The sequence below is a fragment of the Octopus bimaculoides genome, chromosome 11 (genome assembly GCF_046866305.1).
Source record: "Octopus bimaculoides isolate indiv1 chromosome 11, ASM4686630v1, whole genome shotgun sequence".
NCBI lineage: Eukaryota > Metazoa > Mollusca > Cephalopoda > Octopoda > Octopodidae > Octopus > Octopus bimaculoides.
The window spans coordinates 68,966,858-68,987,167 of NC_142938.1; the positions used below are offsets into that span (position 1 = coordinate 68,966,858).

Here is a 20,310-nt window from a genome sequence, read left to right on the forward strand (position 1 = left end):
ACCAATAAGGGAAATAAGTGACTTAGTTCTGTTTAGACTTCAAAACCTGTTGTCAAACAAGAGTGGTTTGAACAAAGGGTCATATTGTGTGTTTGTGGGAAGTTGGAGGGGTTGATGCTCTTTGAGCTTGTCTCAGGTGGTCATGCTGTAAACATTAACTTTTACGCATAATAACTTCAGCAAGTGTATAATACTTTGAAAGCCCGCAATTCGGTATTGGTCAATCGAAGACGTGCGTTCCTGCGGTATGACAATGCCCCTGCGCACACTACTAATATGACAAGCGCAAACTTGAGGGAGTTGAGGGGTTGGAAATGCTGCATCACCCTATCTACAGTCCAGACCTTGCACCTTCAGATTACCCCTTTTCCGAGGCATGACTCATTTCTTGCACAAATGGCGTTTCAATAATGTGGATGAGGTTGGAAACGAGTGTAGGGAGTTTTTAGCCTCTAAACCAGTCAAATGGTATAAGCCACATTCTCGCGTAATGTCTGATAGTACGTCCCATATCTAAGTTTAACAACACTGACGACTATCAGCTGTCGGTTTATTATCCTACTTTTTCAATATCACATGTAACGTAGTAACGAGCGAAATTTGACGTGATAGTACGACCTGTCTGAAGATAACAGCGAATAATCACTAACTGTGATTATTAGATAGAACGTTATTTACTATAAATTATAAATGTTTTATTGGAAATTACGAGATGGATGTTCCATTATGGCATTATAGTGTTGTTAATAGATGTGGTCGGTGTATTTGGAAAATCAGTAGACTAAGGCATACCTAGTCAACGAAAGAACTTCTGTGTGGTTGGTCGACCTTCAAGAAATGACAGCTACAACTTCCGCGAGTCACTCAGATACTACTGTTTCAGAAACGGTAAGGCACTTTGGATAATGTCCTCCGAATCACTCTGTCCAAAAAGCAAGGCAAAAGAAAACCGTATCCAAAGCAGATGGGATAATTAAGACTTAAAAAGCTTTTAACCATAGGTCTGCTCCAACAGGGTCAAACTTGAAGCAAACCAGAAACAAATCATACACTACCAATTTAATGTGAGAAAGACGCGGGAGAACGTAACCCCTGTGTCTTCTTGTTTCTTCGATTAAACTGAAAGAAAAGGAGACAAACAATGGGCACAGGGGGAAGAACTTGTATGATATGTTTGCTGTATTAAATATTACTATCATTATAATTTCAACAGACTTAGTTATAGTTATCTATAGCTTTATTTTCGTTGAATTATACAAAGGAGTATAGCGCAATTAGCAAAATAGTGAAGGCTCTAACTCGAGGAAATTACAATATCAAAGTTTTAAAGGAAAAGGTAAACATTACTCGAAGTTTTGTCTATTTCTAATCTCTATATATCATGATGCATGCCTACAGATAGTTCTCATGATATATCAGTCTAGGTATATAACCATGTGTGTCAATGTAATAAAATCTAAAGAAAGGAAACATAGACAAATACAATAATTCACGATCGTATTCTGCGAAGATATAGCACCTCAGCTTTCAAAGAGATACATTTTCAGTTATATCTAGTATACCTTGAATAGGTACGCTAAAACACATATATATCACTGACGTATATCACAATGCTGTTGCACGGATATTATCATTCACTGGAACATAAGTGATGCCAAATTGCTTGCCTTCTATTGTCATTGGTGTTTTGGTAGGTTTTTCCAACTGAAATTTCTGTAAGATGTTTGTAAAAGTTATGAAAGCTTCCATATTAGCCAGTGACACTCCTGCACACATTCTTGGACCTACAAATAAAGCAGATGTTACAAATAAAACGATATACATACACGTGTGTTAACATGGGATAAAATTTGAATATATTTACACACACACACACACACACACGCACACACTCACAAACACACACACTCACATAATACATTTATAATTAAGATATAAACATAGGTTCATTGAATAAATTTAAATATCACAGCTTTTGCATTTCACTATTAATGCTTATTCATCGTACATAAGGACTATGAGCCTGAAAATGGTTTAGAGCAGTAGTCAATATTTACAAAGTTGACAAGCCGTCATTGACTTCAGTTTAGGTGTAAAGATCTTTCCTTTGTGAAGTCGAACAAACTTCCATTCATAGACAAACACGCCCTGACCAAAGTCAGACGTGAGAAATAGATTTTCATGAAACAGCAACCAAGGTTATTTAAATACGCGTGGCGCCTTCTGGATGGCTGTTAATATAAGGCAGGTAACTGTCTCCTCACTGCATGGAAGATAGTCGCAAATTTAAATTTGAAATCGAGGAATCAAGGAATTTTATTCAAAATATTTTACTAGATGTATAAGAAAAGGGAAATAATCGAGGTTTGCTGATAGAAAAACATGACATACTTTGGAAAAACGAAAGACCAAATATTTGTTTAGAGATGATTTAGTAGAATATCAATGCTATTTTGTTGTAATGATAAATATCAATACCTACTTCAAGAAGATTTGAAGTAGATAACTGTTTTGTACAGTGTCTACTAATGTCAAACCAACAATGGCGATTCTACAATATAATAAGCTAAATCTCTCTAAGAAAACATAGATTAAAAAGTCATTAGCTAGTATAGCTCTAGATAGACACAAATGCTGTGTTGGCCACGATTGGCATGCTTTTGATTATAAATTTGCTGTATCATTAGAATCTATTTAAACTACTTACCCAAAGAGAAAGGCATAAAAGCCTCATTTTTCTTTAACTCGTTATTTTCTCCAATCCATCTTTCTGGTCGGAATTCCTCTGGTTTATCCCAATAATCCGGATCAAAATGAGCATTCGTTAACATGAATGAAACAACAGTGTTTTTAGGAATATCATAACCGCCTAGAGTTGTGTCTACCTCTGCAGTGTGTGGAGCACTTATTGGAGCTGGTAAAGAGAATTATTGTAAATATTAACAATGCTGAAATTAACAATAATCTGAAGTGAAATACGTTACTAAGAGCATCACAGTATCTTTGATGATATAATTATTTTGTGACACCTCATAAGCATTAGTTAATATAGATTTGTGTTGAAAGAAGCCAGTGTTGCAACATTAGAGATCTGAGCTTATGTAACACTGGATTGACAAAATGTTGTAATGCAACAATAAAGATTAGAGCTGAAAGAGAATCGTTCATGTCAGAATGAGTTGGCCTATTAGGATGGTAGAACCAACTACGTTTGAGATTATATTGCAAACGAGTTTACTGATATCAAACGGATTTCTCTTAAATGTTTTAAAGTAATGGAACAATACGAATGTAAAAGCTTTGACACGAATATCATTAGCATACTGAATTAAGTTAGACGTGAATTACAGAAGATATTGTTGCATTATAAAAGTTGCATGACAGCCTACTTACCAACTGTCGCAATTCTGTGAATCTCAAGAAGAGTTGCTGCAACGTATGTCATATGTGGTTTGTCTTCCATTGTAACAGGTCGGTTCAGATTGGTGATCTGAAAAAGATAAGCCATTACAAAAGACATAATTCATACATTTATATATACAAACATCTCTCTCTCTCTCTCTCTCTCTCTCTCTCTCTCTCTCTCTCTCTCTCTCTCTCTCTCTCTCTCTCTCTCTCTATTTTGATATATATATTGTGTATATATATATATATATATGTATATATATATATATAGATAGATACATTTATATATATACATGTATATTTATATGCATATATATATATATACATGTGTGTATATATGTATATATACATATGTATATATATATACATATGTATATATATATATACATATGTATATATATATACATATGTATATACATGTATATACATGTATATATATGTATATATATATATATATGTTTATATATATATATATATATATATATATATATATATATATATATATATATATATATATATATATATATATATATATATGGGAGAATATACAAAAAATAACAACAAACGAGGACAGGTGGTGTAAATAACAAAAGTATATATTAGTATGACGCTCGGGAATACGGAAAGTCTTTGACGTTTCGAGCTACGCTCTTCAACAGAAAGAATACGGAGACAAGGAGAAAAACACGGAGAAAAAAAATTGAATAGTGTTCAGTCAACGGTCAATCATAATAATGGCCGATCATAACAATGACTGACCGGAAGTTAGAAATTCTTATTTCAGGAGAGCTAAGAAAGGGGGAGATAACAAACGGTGATCGGGAACGAGGGGCTGTGTGTGGGAGGTAGACTGCTGGTGATCTTGACGTATGTAGTGTGAAAATGGGGGAAGGGAGAAAGGAAGAAAGTAGTTGGTCAGTTGTAGTGTGTGCTTGGTGTGATGCGAGGGTATTGGTGTGGTGTGCGTGGTGTGATGCAAGGGTATTGGTGTGGTGTGATGTGAGGGTGTTGGGAGGTGGGGAAGACATGGGTGGAGTGTGGGGTAGAGGTAGGGGTATGTGGGTAGGGTGGGGTATGTGGGTAGGGGTGGGTGGTGGGTGTAAGGAATTGGATGGGGTGGAGTGGGAAGGTAGAGTAGGAGTGTGTTGGGGTGTGGTGGGATGAGCTTATGAGGGGGTGTTGACGAGGAGGGAGAAGGGGAAGGTGGATGTAAGAGAGGGGGAAGATGGGTATGGGAGGGGAGAGGAAGAGAGGAGAGAGGGTGAGTATAAGAGAGGGAAGGGGGATTGAGAGAGGGGTAAGGTGGGTATGGGGGGGAGAAAGAGGGGAAGGTGGGTATGGGGGGAGAGAAAGAGAGGAAGAGAAAGAGAGTGAGAGAGAGGGAAGAGGGGTATGGGGGGGAAGGGGAATATATATATATATATATATATATATATATATATATATATATATATGTTCATATATGTATGTAAATATATATATACCTATATATTTATATATATACTTACAATATAAATTATATATATATATATATATATATATATATATATATATATATATATATATATATATATATATACATGATATAGGGGTACAGGACGTCACCAAATGAATAAACAACACGAAGTACAAAAATTAAATAAGAGTTAAATATGCAATGATAGAAAAAAATGGAAAACAGGACAAGTAACAGAGAGAAAAACCCTTCATCAGTTGTCGGCTCTCTAGCAACTCCTGATTCCGAGCATTCAACGACAATATGAGTCTTCGAAGTCAGTTGCTGCCATAAGTTCCAAAATAAAATTTTGTATTTCTGGAGGGTCAAATTTGGGAACAAAAACATACATGCATGCATACATACATGCATGCATGCATACATACATACATACATATACACACATATATACATGTAATATATGTGACAATTGTTCGGTTGCCATAATAAATTCCGAGTTTCGGATGTCGAGGCGGAAAACTGCACCGGCATCTCTTCAGTTGGCTCGATAACTGAGGAGATGCCGGTGCAGGTTTCCGCCCCGACATCCGAAACTCGGAGTTTTATTATGGCAATCGAATAATTGTCAGATATTAAATTACAGATAAATTCCTCTATTTACATAATATCGAGGTCTCTTTCATTCTTTTGTTGTCTATTATATATATATATATATATATATATATATATATATATATATATATATATATATATGTACATACACACACACACATATATATATATATATATATATGTATATATATATATATGTGTGTGTGTGTGTGTGTGTGTGTGTGTGTGTGTGTGTGTGTGTGTGTACCGAGAAATTTTGTCTCAGCATGCAGTTGAAAGTAAGTAGATGTTTCTTACAATGTTCACTGAGGGAGAAAAGCGCATCTCACATTCTCGCCACTGCTTCTGAATGTATTTTCTCTGCTACTCATGTATTTGTATTTCCAACCACAGCACATCAGTTAGAGATATTTCCGGACAAATACCTCAGGTAATAGTAGTACCTTTTCGTGATTTGCTTCCATTAAGTATGAAACAGAGAATGTTAATTTGATTCGATATTGCTTATGTTGCATATAACGAATTTTTATTCAGCTAGTGGCTAATTGGAAAACCAGTCATTTTTCAACCACTGGATGTCCTAAATCAGTGGCGAGTGATTTTATCTTAGGATGCATGTGGTTATGAGTACATTGTAGTAACAAATACGCAAATATTGCTTATATTCTATATTTGCGCGGCTGTGTGTATGTGTGTGTGTATATATGCATATATACATATATACATGCATATATATATATATATATATATATATATATATATATATATATATATATATATATATATATATATATATATATATATATATATATATACGTTTAAATGAAGAAACTTTTTCATTGAAAAATACAGAACACGTCTTAATATGCATGCATAACCAACTTTTATCTTTTTACATATTTCAATTCACGATTCCATCACTGTACATAAATCCCCTCACTGAACAAGATTTTTGAAACCATTTTTTTTTCTCTATTTTGCGTGTACACATATATATTCCCATCTCCTTACCGAAAGCTGAACAGTTATCTCCCTTGCCCACAACAACAATAATAACGATAAGCAATTACCTCCCCTTATTCTTTTACTTGTGAAGCCATTCACTTGTAAATATCATCACACACAACATGGACAAAAATTTCTTCTTAAGAAAATACATATTCAACTAAGTAAACCATAATATCATGAATAGCGAAAGCGAAACCGGTCGATATATTAAAAATTATATTAAAACTATGTAAAGTGTGTGTATTTTCCTTTTTTAAATTTCTGATATATATATATATATATATATATATATATATATATATATATATATATATATTGAGAAAAAAGTCGTCAGAATTTTGGAAAAAGCCTTTTATTTCTTTATTATTATTGGCGCTTTCGTTCCTTTCTAGAACTTTTCAAATAAAATTTTGTGAATGTACAAACAGCTTGTTCATTTATATAAAACAAATGTTTTGGGGGGTTTTGTTTAGAAGAGAACATGGTCTTTTTTTTTTTTTGCTGAGGTTCCATGACAATGGAGTTGGATAGAAAGAAGTATAGGTAGGTAGATAGGCTGATGGATAGATAGATAATCAGACAGAAAGACAAATGAGTAGAGGGAAAGAGAGAGAGGGAAAGAGAGAGAGAGAGAGAGAGAGAGAGAGAGAGAGAGAGAGAGAGAGTGATACATACATACATAGAAATACAAACATGCACACACACATATGAAATATCGAGAAGGGCAGTGAAAATAACATTCATTGTTTTACATTGCTATTTGTAATATGGAACATATAAAAAATTTACCTGTTCAATTTCTTCTCGACATTTGCTTTGTATATCAGGATATTTGGCCATGAAGAGAAAGGCCCAGGTAAGATAGGTACCAATTGTATCTGTTCCACCCGTAAAGACATCTAAAATTGTTCCAAACATACTCGCGTCTTGAACGCAGTAATAATAATTAGATTTTAAAACTTGTGTATAGTTATAGGAAACAGTATATAAATTAACAACTAGAATAATAACACTTCAAAGAATAAAAGAGAAATATAAAATAAATAATTTTGTACAAAGCAGCATTGGGCGAAATATATTTGTTCGGGTATAATCCGACGTGATAAGACCAATCGCTGCTAGAATAGCCGCAGGAGAAAATTCTCCACCTATATTTGTGCAACTAAATATTTTGTTTTGGGTTGTATCATAGGATGCATGTGTTTCTGTGTCTTGAATGAATGAGTTAGTTTCCGTAGCAGACGAAATGAGCTTACGCAGAAACGCGTTCATAACTCCTATCCCAAAATAAAAAGGTGCATTTACATAAGTCAAAATGGAAATTTACTTTTTACTGCGACTGTTCCTAGAGCGATAGTCCTTACCACGTCCAATTTCACTCGAATGTGTTAAACATGACCTTACGAGTATATATGAAGACAGAAAAATATATTAAAGTGTCATCAGCTACAACTTGTTTAATATTGATTACGAAGATGTACTTGCTTAGCAAGTGTTTTGATGTGAGCTCGTGTGCTGAAACTAAAGCGATTGCAGCGTGGAAGATATGAGATGGCGATTCAGCAACACACAAAGGCCGTCAAAATAACATAAAACAATATTAGTAATACTAGCAGAAAGACCGTCTTCCGGGCGGTTTTCTGATACCTCTTGATCATATTTTCACATTTGATTCCCATTTCTAATAATTTTGATATTTTACGACTAATTATTTCTTTGTATTGCTTTCATTATTTTATCAGTCATGATCTCTCTTTTTTTAAACAAACATCATGGTAGTCCAACAATAGAGGGAGAAGCAGTTTGTCAAGTTTTACCCTCCCCTCAAAGCAACATAGAGATTTCAATTCAGCAGCCCATCTGTGAGTTTTGCAGAGTGTATGAGAAAGAGAGAGAGAACATTGCAAACAATGAATGAAATAAACATGAAATGAAAAATCGTATAAATAAAAGGCATTACAACAGATGTATATGCCCTACCCGACTTTGTTGCCGCATAACATCCATAAAAATGGATACTTTTTAACAAAATTTTCTACAAATACCGCATAGATGTTGTGGCGTCAGAGTATTTAGGGATTTATGGGAAAGGATCTTTGTGAGGGGGTGGAGGGAGGAGTTTCAGAAAATTCACACGATCTGACTTTAATTATCCCTCATAAAATTCAGGAAAATGGGTATCTTTTAATAAAAATTTATACAAATCCCTTTCAAACGACATAGATTACGATTATAAAGAAATTTGTAGGGAAAACATTTTGGGGGATTTTCCCCATTTTTTAAAACCACAGCCTTCCAAAATATGGGGTTGGGGGGGCATCTTGTATGAAAAAAATTTGAAGACTCTTTTTTACACCCCTCCCTCATCATCTCACTTCGGACTATCACTCTCGCATGTATTAATGTTTTTCAATATGTTTTCCCCATTAATACATTTATATGCTATAAAAAAAAAATTGGGGAAATTATTAATTTTTTGCAATTCCACTCTCTGCCCCTGATTGTTTCTGTTTAGAAATTAAAATATTGGAGAGCCTGAGAAGGTCATTGCTGGCATTTATCCAAAGTAATTTTAAAAAATTACGGAGATGTACTTGCATAGCAAATGACTTGATTTGAAATTGTGTGCTGAAACGAAAACAATTGCAGCGTGGAAGATGTTTGTAAACTATTGAAGAACACACAAATGCCAATTCTCTTAAATAAATCCTTAATCTTCGCCCGAAAATTTGTACCCATCTCTTGATCTGACATCAATATCATTCTGGCAGCAAAGAAGACTCTAATTCACTTTAAGGACAATAATTGAATCCGCAACTCATCTACGAATTCTTCGATATAACCATGGGCGCATCAGACTCAGCCCCGGTTACTGACGTAGTTGGCTTATTCCTTCTCTCCCAAATTAAACAATATTTCCCTAACTTCTCTGGTGGACTATACAGGCATAATGCACTTCTTCCAGCAACTGGGTCATCTCGACAGTCCGTGGAACGCACGAAGAAAGCCCTATGCAATTTTTAAAAAAACTATAACCTGACAATTACTTTCGAAATTGAGACTAAGGTGGCCAATATCTTAGACGTTACTCTGGACTTGAATACAAATCTCTGTCACCCATAAATCCAACCAGTCTTTACAATATATCAATTTCCCATCTAATCACCCTTAGCATACTTATAATACTGTAATCACAGTCATATCTATCAGAATCTTCAGCTTGTCTGCAAATAAAGAAATTTCTAACAGTCATGCAACGTATTATAATCAGTCCTCCAAATAAGTGACTTCCGCGAAAAGATATATCATATCCCCAATACTAAGCTTAAAACTAAAATAGCACATCCCTTTCCCAGTATTAACACCGAATCTACATACAGTTCTTCCACTCAACACCGATGCAACAACTCTCAATAAACCCCTACACATCGCACTCGGCAGCCCCACTGGTCACCCCGAGCTTATAACAGCTGATCCACCTACTACAACCACAGACTCTAAACATTCTAAGGCCAGGAAACGGGAAATCTTATGGTTCGCACCACCATTCTTTCTCCAAGTTACATCTCTACCTAAACTTTTCTTTAATGTCCTAAAATCTAATTTTCTTCCACAGCATAAATACTACCTTATCTTCAATAAATCATTCGTGAAAATATCTTGCTCCTCCATTTGGGACCCATAATCAGCTCTTCTAGCAGACGTGAGCTTCAACACCAGTCCTCGGAACAACCAAACTCTCACACTGCACCCCAAATTAACCCACCTACTAGCAATAATACAACCCTTAGTAATCTCCTCAACTAAATAACATCTTCCCATAATTCGTAAAAGACTTTTCCATTCTTCCCAAAGTTATACACGTGCTTGTTGTTCCTACACTTGTCTTCTTCTTTTCTTTTCTGTAAATTTAAATTACATAATACATACATGCATACACACACACACACACACAACACACTTATATACGCGCGCACACTCACATATGTAAGTGTAGGGGTTCATGTACGTATGTATGGAGATAGACAGATAGATAGATAGAAAGAGAGAGAGAGAGAGAGAGAGAGAGAGAGAGAGAGAGAGAGAGAGAGAGAGAGAGAGAGAGAGAGAGAGAGAGGAAAAGAGAGATGGTAAGAGCAAATATGTTTATAGGTAGTGTTTATTACTGCTAGATATAAATGTAATATTTTTTTCGTAATATTGTTTTTCGCATATTCATTATATTATTTATATTTCATTTTCATTTTTGGTTAAGCTGCTTTATTTTGTAATTTTTTTTGTTAATATCATTAAAGAAATTATAAGAATATAATTAATATCTCATAAAACTCACCAGATAAAAATTCACTGTCTGGCACCTTCCTATTTTTCAGTAAGTACATATCAATGAAATCTCTTACGCCTTCGGCATTAAACGTTTCTTTATGTTCCGCAATTTTCCTTTTTATAAAATTTCGGATCTTCGCATGCTTTTTTATAACTTCTTTTATCTATATTAAGACAGTCAACAACAATACTAACATATATGTCGAATTAAATGTTTTACTTTATAACACTTTTTCTTCTGACTTTATATTTTTTCAATCAATAAAATAAAAACAATTATTCATCAACCAAACAAATGTATATGTTTGCTAACAAAATTCGTTATTTTCTAACGACACGTCTACATATCCTTTTACTTTATTTTACTGGTTTCAGCCAGAAGTTGGGGCCATAGTGGAGCGCCGCCTTTCAGTGTGTTTGGGTTTCTTGACTTTACTGCTTTTGGTGAAGTAGCGAGTTGGACAGAGCCGCTCTTTTTGCGTTTCCCGCTGCAATGTATTTTAGATAAAATATTGTCAGCGCGCTCTATGAAGATCTCTGCATCTTCACTTCGCAAATCTCTACAGTTGTTTGGAAGAATGTTGAATAGATGTGGACTCCAGAAACCCAAACTGCTTGTTGGGGCGGACGCCTCCGGGGGAGAAGTGGGCTGGTCCACTACCGTTACCCGTAGTTAACGGTAATAAAATTTTGAGCTGATATACCCGTTTTCTACGTTCAAAGGGTTAAATAAGCACCATATTCTGGCACCGTATTTAGTTGGCTTGTCTTCTGAATCTGCTAGAATTCTGGATATGGAAAATTTCATATCCATGGGCTGCAAAGTTGATTGTTCAGATCACAGTGTCATGTTTTTATACTTACGGGAGAATTCAATGGAAGAAATCTAAGAAACGGAAAGAAATTTTCTGGTACAACTGCACTGATATATTTGAAGAAAAATTTGAAATTTTCCATGATTTCCTCAGTCTCAGGTTCACCAAATTTGATCCTTCAAGAAAACATAAAACGATTATATATATATGCATATATATATATATATATATATATATATATATATATATATATATATATATATATATATATATATATATATATATATATATATATATGCTTGAGTGTGTGTGTGTGTGTGTGTGTGTGTGTGTGTGTGTGCGTGCGCATCTGTGTGTATATATATATATATATATATATAATATTCATAAATATAAGGGTATATGTATATTTACACACACACACACACACACACACACACACACACACACACACACACACACACACACACACATATATATATATATATACGTGCGTGTGTATACAGTGATTAAATAACAAGAAAATAAAAACGATTAATTTAATCATTCCATTCTTTACGTAGGTTTCTGTAATATCTTAGTGATGGTTATTACACAGTGAGTTGTGTAAGAATCATCTCATATATCACATCTTCTTTGTCTTCTGATGAAGTGGTACTTGGATAACTGAAGAATAGCCATCACTTAGATATTAACGAAACGTACTTTTAGAATGAAAACATTCAAACCATAACTTTTGTTTTAGTTGTTACTCTATGGCAATGCCAGCCTCCACACCGGAACTGACGAATCTCTCTCTCTCTCTCCTACCTCTCTCCTCTCTCTCTCCACCTCTCTCCTCTCTCCTCTCTCTCTTTATATATATATATATATATATATATATATATATATATATATATATATATATATATATATATATATATATATATATATATATATATATATATATATATATGTATACATATATATATATATATATATGTATATAATTATCCACCAAAAAATAGAATTGATATTTTCTGCTTCTGTAATACTTTTTCAGTATCTCCGGTTGGTACAGTTTTAATATCCACTACTAATAGTATTTTATTCGTGATCTATAGAAATATATAATGAAATACTTTAAAACAATTAAGAAAATTAAAATATTTTCTTTCCCCGCTTCGTGCAGCGTAAAGGGAAATGCTTTCATAATTGTGAGGTAAAACCGCTTTCCGTAGTTAACGGTAATAACATTTTGAGTGGCTATACACGTTTTCTACGTTCAAAGGGTTATAATAATACTAAATCGATACATAATGAATTTGGTAAATATAATGTTTGTGGTTTGAGTAGTAAACTTAAACTTAATAAATCTCATAAAAATATGGATGATACTATTATTAATAAATTGACCACTATTGAATCTAATAATCAATAATATACAATCTAATAATATACAAATTAAAAGTGAAGGAAAATGTAGTGTAAGTCTATATTCTAAAATTAATGGCAATATTATGGATATCTTAAGTAGGTGTAATAATAATAATAATAATAATAATAATAATAATAATAATAATAATAATAATAATAGAAATAAGAAAAAAATAAGTTTAAATTTAAGAGTAGAAAATATATTCCATATGTTAACTTTGATAAATCGAATAATGATAACTTTGATAAAGGCAATAATATTTGGTTTATTATTGCTTTTGCAAGACAAATAAAAACTAATTTGGTTAAATCTTTTTACAGATCTAATATCTAAGTATTTTAATAAAGAAAAAATAAGTATAATAAAATAATTAATAATAAAACGGTTAGAATTGATTTTTCAGTATCTAAAAACTTATTTAGAATCATCTTTTTCATTAATAACTATAAATTAGATGTTTTTTATTGTAATAGAAATAATAATACTTTAATTACTTACACTAATAATGGACCTAATCGGTATCGTATTGCTAGAATTTGTGATTGTAGGTTTAAGGATAAATATTATTTCAATAATTTTTGTATCCCAAATAACCTTATACACAAATGTCTGGTAGAATCTGAAGGAAATAGTTATTTTTACATTGGGTAAACCAAAAATTTTATTAAACGACGTATTGCAAACCATGAATATAGTTTTAGAAACAAAAATAAGCCATGTGGCGCCAGTTTAAGTAAATTTATATGGAAGTTAAAGTATAATAATAAATTATATAACCTTAAATAGTAAATACTTCGTCATGTTAGATCTTATAAAATTGCTGATAATAGGTGTGACTTTTGTGTGGAGGAAATATATCAAATTTTAACATCAAAAAATTAACTTCTTAACAGACAAGAAAGTGTTTTTATCTTGTAAACACTCTTCAAAATATGTTTAGAAAATATAATTAAATTGAATTGATTGTTTGGAGGATTATTGGGTATTAAAGTATAATCTACCTTAATTAAATGTTACATTATTATAGAATCTTTAGAATCTTACAAGGCTTTGGTCGGCCCAAGGCTATAATAGAAGACACTTGCCCAAGGTGCCACGCAGTGGGACTGAAACCGGAACCATGTGGTTGGTAAGCAAGCTACTTACCACACAGCCACTCCTGCACCTATATTTATATAAGTGTGTGTATACTATTATTATTCATATGTATATATACTATTATTATTTTGTCATGTAGTAAATTGATTGGAATCATTTACTTATAATCAATATTTTGTTAAGTAATATGATATTAAAGTTTGTGTGTGTGTGTGATTGTGTGTGTGTATGTATGTAGCCCGCCAGGGGATGGTGGCGAACCCTGCTGTACTCTTTCACCACAACTTTCTCTCACTCTTACTACTTGTTTCTATTGTACCTGTATTTCAAAGGGTCAGCCTTGTCACAATCTGTGTCACGCTGAATCTCCCGAGAACTACGTTATGGGTACACGCGTCTGCGGAGTGCTCAGCAACTTGCACGTTAATTTCATGAGCAGGCTGTACCGTTGATCGGATCGACTGGAACCCTCGACGTCGTAAGCGATGGAGTGCCAACAACAACAACAACAATGTATGTAGCAAAAGTGAGCTAAGAGAAATGTGAGAGCAACCAGTGGCGTGAATATGAAGAACATAGATAAATAGTCATATCGCTTGCCATAAATCCGTGACTTATTAAAATTATCTCAACGTTTAGATTAAAATCAGCTCCAAATATTCTTATCTCCAGGTTTATTGTCTTGAGATAAGCGGAAAGTCGTGGACACATGTATCTGTATCAAAAGGGGTAACTTGTATGCTAATTATTGTGACATGTGTCCATCAGCCAGGACACACAGATATATCACAAAAGGAGATAAGCGCTATTTTTGCAGACAGAAATAACTCACACTGACTGGTTGCATGTATATGAAAAGAGACAATATAGACATATAACCTTCTTGATATATCAAAATGAGATCCGTCTCTAGAGAACGTGTTACAATACCAAATGATAATGGAGAAAAGATCTATGTGTGAAGGAGAGATAACTTCAAGGATTAAGAATTAACACCCCCCCACACACACACACATGCATAAATGTGTGTGTGTTTGTGTGTGTTGTGAATGTACATGCACAGAAACAATTATAGACACACATACTTATGGGTTTCAAATTTTGGCACAAGGCCAGCAAATTCAGGTGAGAGAATAAGTCGACTACATTGACCCTGTACTCAACTCATACTTATTTTATCGACTCCAAAAGGATGAAAGTCAAAGTCGACCTCGGCGGAATTTGAACTCAGAACGTAGCAGCATACGAAATACCGCTAAGCATTTCGCCTGGCGTGCTAACGATTCGGCCAGCTCGCCACCTCTACACTCACCCATGTATACATATATATTGCTTGATGTGTACTGCTACTCACCTTTCACCAAACATGAGATTGTATATAATACCCAAAGAGTAGTATGACATCAGTTTACTCAAGGAGAACGGTTTACCATTGTGAGATTGAAAAAGTTCGCCTAATTTTTCGGTTTCTAAATGTATCTTTTCTTCTGTAATTCTTTTACCTATTCCTAAATCCCGAAGTGTTGACATAGAAAACTTTTTCATGTATTTCCATTTTTTTCCAATATTAAAAGTGATGCCTGAAACAAAGAAGGTAAAATTAAACATTTCGGTATATTAAGCAGGAAAGTATACTAGCCCCTATAGCAGTCATCAAGGTCCCATCTGACAGATGTACTGTCAGACGGGACCTTGATGACTGTTATAAAGCAGGAAAGTATACTAGCCCCTATATATATTTAATACTCAATATTTCATATATTCAATAAGACATTCAATACTTCATTTCATTTTACTATTTATATTATATATTCCATATTCTATATCCTACATTAATTTTATAAGAATATAAATCAAACATAAAAAACAGAGTTGGAACTCTTTTAAATAATATATATATATATATATATATATATATATATATATATATATATATATATATCAGTCGGTACTAAGTGTAACTAAGGGTGCCGACACTAGACGAAACTAGATGGCAGTTTGAAAATTCTCGAGTCCGCATGGAGCGGCTGGCTCCCGTCAGCATGTATCTGCATTCTTCCTACAACATTAAGAGTATTTTAACTCTTATTTCTAGCAATGTAGGTGCATCAGCACCCCTAGTCACACTTAGCAACGATTGAATTTTTCCTTAATGGTATCACATTGCGCTGAGCTGTTTACATATATATATATGTGTGTGTGTGTGTGTGTGCGTGTGTGTGTGCGTGTGCGTGTGCGTGTGTATGTATGTATGTATGTATGTGTGTTCGTATATGTGTACATATGCACACATCCATACGTAAATACATATGTTTATGATACTAACCTACGTGGTGGAGGTGGAATATGCATTTTTGTGTGCCTTGCATTTATTGTCAAATGCTTTGCATAATGTGTTCCCATATGCAGACCGATTCAGTTACTCTTCTAAGCATCATATGTTGTTGTTGTTGTTGTTGGCACTCCGTCGCTTACGACGTCGAGGGTTCCAGTTGATCCGATCAACAGAACAGCCTGCTCGTGAAATTAACGTGCAAGTGGCTGAGCACTCCGCAGACACGTGTACCCTTAACGTAGTTCTCGGGGATATTCAGCGTGACACAGAGTGTGACAAGGCTGACCCTTTGAATTACAGGCACAACAGAAACAAGAAGTAAGAGTGAGAGAAAGTTGTGGTGAAAGAGTACAGCAGGGTTCGCCACCATCCCCTACCGGAGCCTTGCGGAGCTTTAGGTGTTTTCGCTCAATAAACACTCACAACGCCCAGTCTGGGAATCGAAACCGCGATCCTATGACCGCGAGTCCGCTACCCTAACCACTGGGCCATTGCGCCTCCACGCATCATATGTAACCATATATAAAACGGATGTTATTTCTGTTGACTGGATCTTTGTATATCTTTAGGGCGTGGTTATAAAACATGAAAGTACCTTTTTTTTATATAACTGCTGAAACGTTGGTTGAATTCTTAAGAGATTTACCTACATTTCTACGACTTTGATTCTAAGGCTAGGGTCTCTCTCTCTCTCTCTCTCTCTCTCTCTCTCTCTCTCTCTCTCTCTCTCTCTCTCTCCCTTTCGCTCTGTCTGTCTGTCTCTCTCTCTCTCTCTCTCTCTCTCTCTCTCTCTCTCTCTATCTATCTATCTATCTATCTATCTATCTGTCTGTCCATCTATCTGTCCATCTACCTGGCTCCCGGTTTGACTTGTTTGAAGAAGTGGCTGCATGGTCTATTAACAGCCCACTGAATCGATGAGGAGCAAATGAACACATTTATCAAGATAAATTGAAGACTTACCTTCTTTTTGGAATACTTTATCAAAAATGTAAACCCAATGTGGCCTTCCTTTCAGTTGATCTCCTTTCTTTACTAGTCCTTCCAAAATCAGTTCAGTTTTACATACAAACACGAAGGTATCAGAACCAACTTTGAGCCTAAAGATGTCTCCATATTGTTTTCGAAGATCTTTCATCTTTGAATAAAGATCAGTGCCAGAAATCATCTGAGGTAGATTTCCAATTATTGGAAAAGCTATTGGACCCGGAGGTAAATTGTAGTTATATGTTGGTAGTGCCATAAACCATCGTATAATCAGGAAAATGGCTAATCCAAATAATAAACTTTGGACATTAACATTTCCTGTAGAATATAATGCTGAAATTTCCATATCCTGTTATTGCTGCGATAATGTGTTCCTATGTACAGCCGAGTATGTTTTTTTCAGAACCGAGATTTCTTAAACAAATATCGTTGACCTCCAATGTGTTATTCTACACCTCTTTTAAAGAGCTTATCATTAGTTCTGCATATGTTATGACATATTTATCACTGATAACAGAAGGTTACTTGTATTTAGCTATGTTAGCATAAAAAGGTTATCTCGCTTGCACAAAGCTATTTTGACTAACCTACCTGTTATACGAGGGGCGTCTGAAAAGTCTTGAACCTCAAAAAAAACAAAACATGGTACAAGACTTCTGATGATTTATTTTTCAACATAGTCCCCCTCGATGGCTGAACACTTTCTCCGGTGGTGCTGAAGCGCTATTATCCCGGCGTAGAAGAACTCTTTTGTTTGGGACGATACTCAGTTTTCTCCATTTGCCTTGTAAATTCGAAACTCGTTTATTCAAAAATCTCCAACAAAAAAAAAAAAGAAAAAAAAAAAAAAGAAATTAAAATATCAGAATCATGAAAATGAGCCAGAATACTCCGAAAAGACTGTACTTACCAGAAAAAATTGTTTCAACTATATAGCAGCCCCGATTCTAGGTTAGGTTCAAAACTTTTCAGACACCCCCTCGTAAGTGAGTTGACTTGTTGAACCCAGTACCTAACAGCGTATCACTCTGGTATAACCTTTTCAATGCGTCTGTGTAAACTGCTTGGAATCTATGAATTCCTATTTAATAAATGGCATAGGATCTATTTGTACAGTATTTTACAATTATCAACTTCTATGGACGCCTCGGTATTTAAAGTCACCCGAATTATTTATCAGGCTCGATACACATTCAATTACAATAATGAAATTGAATGGCATTAAATATAAGTAAATTTCATTTTACTCGAATGCTAATATACAATCTTGCCTTTCTATTTATCTCTTTTAAAGTATTAAACTTATGGTAACTGAGCTTAAAATTTTTTCATAATAAATAAGGTTGAACCAATCAGATTATGATTAATATAATAGACACAGTAATTCTAATATTTTGGCACAAGGCCAGCAAGTTCGGGGAGAGTTAAGTCGATTACATCGACACCGGTGTTCCACTGGTACTTATTTTATCGACCTCGTAAGGATGAAAGCGGAATTTAAACTCAGAATAATATTAAGATGCACGAAACACGCTTACCATTTCTCCCAGCGCGTTAACGATTCTGTCAGCTCACTTCTTCTGTAATTCTAATATTAGTTATAAAATGGAATCATTTTTAATAGATAATAAGCATTTTATATAGTCTCATTTTCGACGTTAGAAATCCCCAAGCAAATCCACTAAAATAATTTTGTGTTTGTTTGCCTGTCGGTCACGATTTGACCTTGACCTTCAATAAGTTGAACTCAATTTTCCTTTGCTAGATTAAAACATTTATTATTCTTTCCTACCATATATGTTTACGAAGAGGGTTGTTTTTCACAAAAATGCAATAATATGCTTTCTAAATTCAATCTAATTGAAATTTTTTCGCGCGCCGGCCAAAATGCATTGCGGCATTTTCCAGGTTTTACCTTCTGAGTTTAAATTCCACCGAGGTCCTCTTCGGAGCACTAGTGCCAATGTAATCAATTAGTACCTGCTCTCTCACACAAGCATTAGTCCCTGTGTCAATCGTAGAAGAGTATTAGAAATATCAGGTTGCATAAAAAGCAAGCAACGTTTTGAACCATGAAGAATTTGTACCGGAGTTTTGCAGAGTTTTGAATATTTTTTAAACATTGTTTTGCAATTATCTGATAATACAGAAATAGATTTGCCCAAATGCATCAATAAATTAGCATTGATATTTTTTTCACCGTAGTTACAATCATCTGAAATGGAACTTTCAAAGCACGATATTCGAGCAATTTTACTATTCAACTTCAAAAAAGAACGTAAAGTAACTGAAATTGCTCGTGATAGTAATGAAACGGTAAGTGAGTCAATGACCAGGGGATCGCGTGAGTTTCAAGCTTTTGGGTAAGGGGTCGCGAGTCAAAAACGTTGGGAACCGCTGGGCTAGATGGTCTATAATCAACGGAAAGGGTCTAAAGTCTGTGATATAGTTACTTAATCTGGAGAGGGTGGTGTTCTCCAGTTCGCCAAAAAAATCTTGTCCATGTATTTACATTTGCTGAAATTTTCTGATTTGGATTTCAGTAGTGCAGTGGAATTCTTAGATCCTGTTTAGATCCTGGAATAATATCTGTGAATGATTAGTAAAGCAACTGTTATGAAACCCAAGGACAGTCAAAGTTAAGTTTATGAGAAGACACATCTAAGTGTGCTGACAGACATGTTGATATCTTGCTGTGGTAACAAGTTGACCATGCGTATAAAACAGTCACAAGAGTCAAGGAATTCTTTCAGTCTATATATTTACGACATTATAATCTTTTATCTTCAGAGAAGTCAAGACATATCTATTTATCTTCATACAAGTTCGGACATATATATGCTGAAGAAAT

The 20,310-nt window shown here is 34.3% G+C and overlaps 1 protein-coding gene across 2 annotated transcripts; it reads right to left on the reverse strand.

Annotated features, from left to right (window-relative positions):
• Window positions 1-1,219: 1,219 nt before the first annotated feature.
• On the reverse strand, window positions 1,220-19,440 carry LOC106870542 (cytochrome P450 2U1). 2 transcript variants are annotated; one of them, XM_089360325.1, is made up of 8 exons: window positions 18,051-19,440; window positions 15,492-15,717; window positions 11,672-11,798; window positions 10,815-10,971; window positions 7,271-7,407; window positions 3,394-3,490; window positions 2,708-2,914; window positions 1,220-1,784 (listed from the first exon to the last, which is right to left on the reverse strand). In XM_089360325.1, the coding sequence occupies exons 2-8, from the start codon at window positions 15,680-15,682 to the stop codon at window positions 1,606-1,608; spliced, it is 1,095 nt and encodes a 364-aa protein (XP_089216451.1). In that variant the 5' UTR covers window positions 15,683-15,717; window positions 18,051-19,440; the 3' UTR covers window positions 1,220-1,605. The 2 variants fall into 2 exon arrangements, with proteins under 2 accessions (XP_089216451.1, XP_089216450.1); XM_089360324.1 differs by lacking the exon at window positions 18,051-19,440 and adding an exon at window positions 17,436-17,851.
• Window positions 19,441-20,310: the final 870 nt, after the last annotated feature.